The sequence below is a fragment of the Polyodon spathula genome, chromosome 8, assembly GCF_017654505.1.
Source record: "Polyodon spathula isolate WHYD16114869_AA chromosome 8, ASM1765450v1, whole genome shotgun sequence".
Classification (NCBI taxonomy): Eukaryota; Metazoa; Chordata; class Actinopteri; order Acipenseriformes; family Polyodontidae; genus Polyodon; species Polyodon spathula.
Window position 1 is genome coordinate 39,857,097 of NC_054541.1, and position 7,974 is coordinate 39,865,070.

The window sequence follows — 7,974 nt, forward strand, 5'->3', positions numbered from 1 at the left end:
TGGTAAGTGATTCTGGTGTGCAACAATTGAATTTGTTAACTAAATAGATGCTAACTTTACTGTAATACCCTAGAAACATACATTTTCACCACTAAAGAATACACGAATAAATTAATTTGAAAGCTGTACTTCAGTCTGTGTTTTGCAACAACTTGAAGAAAGGATTCCCACTGTTGCAGTATCCAACAAATTGTCACAATTGGCAGACAGCTACCCATAAAATCTGCATAAAGCTGTAACACATGAAACTCTGTATTCACCAAAAGAAACTATTTTTCATTGCAGCTATGCTGTTGGTTTTATACTTTGAGTTTGAGCTTTATTCTGTACTGCAGGGAAATGTATAATAAGATTTCTGGATGATACATTTACTGTACACACCACCTACTGTACAGTGACTGGGGGGAAAAAGTGCTTGCTCATTCCTCTTGGAAAACAAAACGTAATCCACCTGTGGATGCACATGGCATGGGGAAATACACTTCAGGAAATACACAATATTTTACAGTAATCCTGGGCACACTGATTTTCAGAGTCATGGTCCACAGTGCTTTTGTGGAAATAGCTAACTGGAAATACCTACAGTACAGAGTTGTTAATTCCAAGAAACTATCATTATAAAAAAAAAAAAAAAAAAAAAAAACTTTAATGAGGAACTACACCTTTAAAAAAGGCTGAAGAAAAACCCTGCCTTCAACCACTTTAGAAACTTGCTTCCTGAACATGAAGAGGAAGGGTTCAGTGCAGCAACCACTGGCTATCAACTACTGTGACACTACACTACTCATCATACCGACACTGGTTTCAGTACAACCTGCTGTCCTGTTCAGACATGTGCTTTGTAACTATCTTGACCACCAACCCTTAGTTGTAAAAACCTAAACAAAACCTAAATCAAGTACAGGAAAACATATCTAATCTTGTAAGATACAATACCCTCTATAAACATATGTCATTTACACAGGCTGGTACCAACTGAACGGTACAGATGGCAAACTGATCAATGCACATTTTATTAATCAGCCTAAAACTGAAAATTCAGTTCTTAGCAGGAGAATTCATTCAGTTGCAGATAAAAAGCTAGAAAGGAGGGTGCATTTGGAAATGCAGTTTCACTTCAGATGTACAATAAAAGAAAACAAGAATGCAAGGGATTCATATGCACTAATTATTGTACAGTTAAAAAGCTGAACATATTTTTTCACCAATCTCCTAAACCATTTTGTGTGCATGCTTTTTTTTGTTGGTTTTTCTTATTTTATTTATTTATTTTTTTTTTTAAATGACATTTCTGTCTCTGGTTAACACACACTTACGGTGCAAAAACAAACACACTAGAGAAACTGAAACAATCCGAGATACTGGTTAAAAGATTTATACATATAATAACCCCAAAAAAGTCTATGTAACAAATTCAAAGTTTCAGCTTGCCATCCCAGCCTGGGCCCACCAAGCTGCTGTGTGTCAGGTACAATATATACAGCATAAAGAAAAGTAAGGCTATTATTCAATCACTGAACATGCTGCAACTCTAATTGCTTCACAAAACTCGAAGTCATACAGACAGTGTAATCTTGCTGATCCCTCTCTCTAAGGCTTAGTGCTGCTCACCATGGGTTCTAATCATTTTTCCCTATTTTCTTAAAATAAATACATAAGATCAATAACCTGGTGAAGAGCATCCCTCAACTAGAAATGAGTAAGAGGCCTGCAACAGTTTAACCCAAGTATCAGAAACTGGGTAATGCAAGACACAGGCTGTTCTATTTGTTCCACCATCAAAATGTTCATTTCAATCCTTATGGAATATGGACAGCATGTCCTACAAATCCTTTTCACCTGGCTATTATTAGCACTCATTTGGTTGATGCAAACAATAAGATGCATACTTAATTTACTATTTATTTTAAGACACCAATTTATAGGAAAATACGGTATATTTATTCTGAATGTCCAGTAAATGTTCTGTACTAAAAAGCTGACACCCCAGTCCACAGCCAAACAAATGATTTTATTTATGCACTTATTTTAATTAAATTGCTGCTTTTTCTTTGCATATATACTGTAACTAAAAAGTTATCCTTTTAAAAGATAAATCAATTTCACACACAATGTACAGTCTACCCAGAAACAACCTCAAGCTTAATAAATGCAGAGCATCTTTCTCTGATGAAACCAACACACGCTCCTCCACTCCCTGTTCCCTTTGGCTTCACTAAGACGTCAGGCAAATGCAAAAGAGAAATGTCTGAGCTAGAGGTCAAACAGAGGTTTCTTTATCCAACCACACATTCAGAATCAGCTAAAGAGCAAATAGTGTAAAATTATTTATATAAACCCAGTTCACTCCACCTTCAGATTAGCATTATTAAAATGATTACATTTTTTGTATCTCTTTCGACTTAGAGGTGATCTAAGATGCTTGTCTATATAAGGAAAACACGTGATACGTGCTTTGCAAAACCTCGGTTTCCTGCTGTCTATCTCTTCCTCCTTTTGCAACTGCAAGTCATAGAATAAGTAGCTCTGTGTGTCTGTCAAGAGATGTCTAGAACAAATAGAACCTTTTTATTTATTTTTTTAGATCATGCACTCCATGTATCTGAACAACCAAATTGCTATTACACAGTCTCACTTAAAAGACAGATACATGTGCACACGGTTAGACAAAGAAAAACTAAATGTAAATAAAAAGAAAAAAAAATAAACACCTGCCAAAACACTATCAAGAAGGAAGGGCCACTATAGGGAGGCGTGACTGCACTGACTCAACACAACACAACTGTGACGGATATGTGCCCCTTTGTAAATGGTGACAACCAAATTCCTCCTCAAAATCAGCATTCAGTAACTAATGCAGTCTTGGAACTGCCAAACAAGCGCTTGCTATTAGCCCTAGAATAAATTCTGCTGATGGAAGACCTGTCTGGATACCTTTTTAACAACACAGCGCTCTCTCAAATTCAGCCAATGCTCCTGCATGCTTTTGAGTACTAAATGTATTATGCATGTGAAACACCTGGCTGCTTAACAACATATTTTCCGCAAAGTGGCTCCGTGGATCCATGGCAGTGTACAGGGCTCCTAAGTGGCTGTACAGTACGCATGTATATCAAGACAGAAAAAAAGTGCATACATAACCATAATTAAAAAGGCAAAAAAACAAAAACTCTTACCTCTTAATCTTATTATCAAATACTCTGATATTTGTGGCATTTTTACAGTACTTCAATTTAAAATCCTTAAGGCAATGCTACAGAAGTTAAAGTTGCAGAAACAGCAGCAGATTTACAAAAAAAGTATAGTGTCTACAAGGTTCTGCCCATGGCACTTGGGCAAAATAAGACTACATTAATAACTACTGAATATGTTTGTACTCTTCCACAGACATGCATGTAAGCTCCCTCAATCATCATTACCACCCACCATAGGCTTGTAAAAATGTACTGACAAAATAAAAGGCATATGCATTTATATCACACTATAGTGGCAGTAGGTCATGGTGGTCTAGTTTATCATGTTGACGGCTCAAACTTTACATTTAAAGATATGATAGATGAATGTCTGCGACAAGCTTGTTTTAAAATGTATATAGTCATAAATGCAAGTCAGGAAAGTGACATCTCTCCACTTCTTGCACGTCTACCCCCTTCCTGACCGAGAGCATTATTCTCTTTCTAGACCTACTGTTTCAACACTGCGTATCATTTAAAATCCATCTACTGTATAGGAAGTATGAAATGATCAATCTGGAGTTGAATTTATCTTACAATCTAGAATGGCAAAGGCAAATACTCTACATCATTGGATTCTACCACACAGTAAGTGTACAATATGCCACACTGAATTAAATATGGATTCCACATGCTTTTCACATAATATGCAACACCAAAAGATCATTTTATACCTAATCTGGCCTGTGAGTAAGGTTATGATTTTGTCACGGAGGTCACGAAAATTATGAATTTGAATAAAGTCCATGAAATCTTGGAAATGGATGTAAAAACACATTTGATTAGGCGCTTCCTTTATTTCCTTTTAAAAAATGCATAGGGCTACTGATTTTCCCTGTTCTGGGGAATAGAAAATTCTGTTTTTCCAAAATTACCAACTTTTTATCAAGTTACTGATAACAAAACTTGACATTTGAACATAAATATAATGTTGATTGTTAAAATATGCAAATTAATAAATATTACCTTTTTTTTTTTTTTCATTAAAGCCAAGATTTTCAATCAGACTTGCTGCTGAAATAGTAATCGTGGTCTTGCCGATGAGACACTGAAGATAAAAAAAGGTCTTGTATATTTAAAACTATAACAAAAACCAAACCTGGACGTTGATGGTACCCGTCACATTCCAATGATTCAAAGCAATTCGGTATAACTGTCTCCTGCAGCTCAAGATTGTGTGACTACTGCGCTACCTACCGTTAAGAGAAGTCACCATTTTCATTATTCAATAGGTCCTCTCATACTTTTTCTGTATATTTATTTCTGTTCTTCAAATTAGTTGATCCTTAAAATGTGTATTCTAAATATGATAGGACATCTATGACTGTTGCCACGTTTAAACAGTGTAAGTCGTTCAATGGACGCTATCCTAAATATGGGCTTCTGATGAAATACTGTAAGATGTGCGACTGGGGGCTAGCACCAAGCAGAACGTCACAGTAAAAGACGTACCACTTGCAAGACAGAAATTTAAAAAGAAAATGGATAAATGCCTTCAAAATACAATTCCTTTACAGAAATGCCATCACCTGTCCAGCTACTTTGTTATGATTATGTTCTTGTATAGAGAACATTAACAAAATAAAATAGGGCCACGTTTATAAAAGAAGAGCTCTATTTAGCAGGACGCAGGCAAAGGGAGGACTGGAACATTAGTTGCCACATGTGTTAAATCTACAGACCCTAGACTCATAGATATTATAAAAGCCTGATTGTTAGTGCACATCCTATTTTAATGGGTTAATTTAGCTAGAGTTCTACTTCCTGTTTGAGTCAAAAGTCCTTTGACCTACTTCTTAAAGTTGCAGTGAGCACAGATGGCAGCAGAATGACCATTCTACATAAACTGCAACTATACAGCCCATCTGTAAGATGCGTAGCCTCCAGACAAGAGATGCAACCTACATGTTGATTTCAACCATTACGTCCTGTTATCTAACAGTGTTCCAAAAACAATGGGACAGACTGAACCATTACAACACAAGCAACAAACAACAGCCTACATTTTATGTGATCATTTTTATTGGTTTCAAGATTACATACCATGATACTTGATAATAGTTTTGAGGGTGTTTTTTTTTTTTGTTTGTTTGTTTGTTTTTCTCTGAACATCATATTCAGGCATGTTCTGAGTTATTCTGCTATTTACCAACAAAGTATTTCCTTTTTTTTTTATATCAAGTCAGAAGCATTTACTTTTAGATTTCTACCTGCTGTCTGGTGCATGAGTAATTGTCAGATGATTTACTGTGAAAATAAAAGGCTACCTGGGCGGCTAGGACGGTGAATATACAGGACTGAAATGCATTTAGAGGAACATTAATGCTTTATTATAGTCAAGAGGGAATTACAGATTGTTGGGAGTTTTGTAGGCTATATATTAATATATGGATCATTTCCCTTGATATTGCAGCTCAACAGAAGAGTAAAAAAAGCAGATGATTAATAAGCAGCACTGGCTCCTAAAAATAAAAATCTTACTAAGTAGCCAGACCAACATTTCTGAAGAACCGGGTTGAGATTATAACTTTTTTTGCCAGCTGTATTACAAGATGTTAAACATCCTTTTAATCTGAGGCAAAAGCAAAAGGCGATATTGTGCTCCTAATTACAACTATGATGTTTCTGCCATAATTTTTACTGTTACCGAATATGATCTAAAGCTGCATTGGAATTGACTAATTAAATGGATGACAACATTCTAGACCTTTGTCATTCTACACCCTAATACACACCCAAGTGCTTTCGGTGTTGCTAAGAATACAGTAAATACAAAGAACCAGATGGTTTTGGTGTGGCAAGCTCAACAGATCAGTGATTCCAAAAGCAGCGTTTTCTCTTTTGAAAAATAATAAGAAATATGTTGTTTTGTTTCTTCAGACTGGAATAGCTCTGAAGGGATATTACTCCAGCTGGTCTGTCCCAAACAGGTAAGATTTAAAGATCCAGAAATAGGCATTACTGCACTACAATAAAAATAAAAAAAACTGCAAAATGAGGTTTGTGCAAAATCTGGTTTATCAATTTTACAACTACAGTATTCAGTATACAGTCTCCCACTGTTTAGATGATTATAAAACAGTAGATGCCACTGTCTTGTATAACATTTCTTACAAATTTTCTAAAACTGTGTGGAATCTCTCCTGTCTTGCAATGTCACATTGTTGCTGCAGTTAATGATACAGAATGTCTACTATAACAATGACTCATCTTAACATCTGCTTCTCTGTTTATAAATAAATAGATAAGCATTGTTGATCCAGAGTTGCATTAGGGTGTTTTCTACAGAAAGTGTAATGAACAACCTTTTTTTTAAAAAAAAATAACATATCACTGCTGAGAATCTAGGCCACTCCTGTTGGTAGAGCAGAAACCATCCAGATTCAAAACAGAAACACCAGTCAGGCGACCCAAACAGTACTGGGTCATACATCAAGTTTGATATGATAAAAATTGGGAGGCTATATTTCAGAATTATAATAGTTAGTTCAACGAAAATAAATCAAATTAGGCACCCAAAAAAGTCAGGTCATTATAAAATTAATTAAAAAAAAAAAAAAAAAAAAGATTTTTACCAAATTATTGAACTTTAAAAAAAAAAAAAAGAGAGACATCATAGCAAGTAACAAACATAACAATCTGCGAAGAGATTTGTTTCTTGTTGTGTTTAAATAGTTGCACCCCACACATTGTCGGTAGTCCTGCAACAATTAGCAGCCAACTGTAAATAAGTCATAATCAATGCAAGCCGGATTTGTAAATTACTCAAGATCTTTAAAAAAAAAAAAAAAAAAAACACTCCCAGTACTCCAGCTCACATCACTAAACAACACTATCTTAGATCTTTTCGTTTGAATATATATATATTCATTGTATAATTCATATATATAATATTATATTATATATATATATATATATATATATATAGGCCCTAATAATCCACGAGTGTGAATTGCGTCGCTGGCCCAAGCAGAGAACTCCGAGCTAGGTCGCGTCGCATCTGGCCTGGCCAGTAACCGCCTACCTTGTTTCCTCTGCTCTACGCCTCCTGTTTACTCTAGCCTTGTCACAAAATCAGTTTAAAACTCACCCCTTTTATCGACGTCGTACCCGACCAGCACAAAGTAATCGGCCAGCCTAGTCATATCAGTGCTCCAAGAGATCACGACGCCAGGCCCTGTTTGTTATATTTTCGTTGCTATCGTGTTCATAGTCTAGTGACAGGAGAGACATCATCACCAAAAGAAGCATCCTTTCTACAGCAGCCCGCCGCCATACTGACAGAGGGTTCTCACTGACAGTGAGCGCACAACGAGCATGCGCGGGAGCTCCAGGGAGGGGCAGTAGGCCAGACAGACAGAAACACTCTGAACTTGAGCTGAACGCAGGGACCCTAATCAACGCAGTACTGGTAAAATCCAAAACTACAGTATGCAAAGAAAGCGTCAGCAACCCCACACAGACCCAACATTTTATAAGTAAACAAATAAAAAAGGTCTAATTAAACAAATCATTAGTTAAATTAAGAGCTCGGTTGAAACGAAAACCAGCAGACGCAGGGGATCCCCAGGATCGCGTTTGAGAACACCTACATTAAAGCACAGCGCTTATACCGCTGTACAAAGGAGCTGGCAAGGCAAGGAGCGTATATCGGGCTTATGTCTTTGTATGTGATTACCTCACCTACCAGCCCTGCTGCTGCCTTCCCCCGTGCATTCTACATATATATATATATATATAT

General features: G+C 36.3%; 1 protein-coding gene across 6 annotated transcripts in view; it reads right to left on the bottom strand.

Annotated features, from left to right (window-relative positions):
• LOC121319942 (myotubularin-related protein 5-like) overlaps positions 1 to 7,648 on the bottom strand; it is a 60,554-nt gene extending 52,906 nt beyond the window's left edge. For 2 of the 6 annotated variants that reach the window (XM_041257929.1, XM_041257925.1), the window contains exon 1: positions 7,324 to 7,647. In XM_041257929.1, coding sequence (XP_041113863.1) covers positions 7,324 to 7,378 — 55 coding nt within the window. In that variant the 5' untranslated portion in view covers positions 7,379 to 7,647. Of the gene's footprint in view, positions 1 to 7,323 lie in introns of all 6 variants that reach the window. The other 4 variants (XM_041257927.1, XM_041257928.1, XM_041257926.1 and 1 more) reach the window with 3 other exon arrangements.
• Between the last annotated feature and the right edge of the window lie 326 nt (positions 7,649 to 7,974).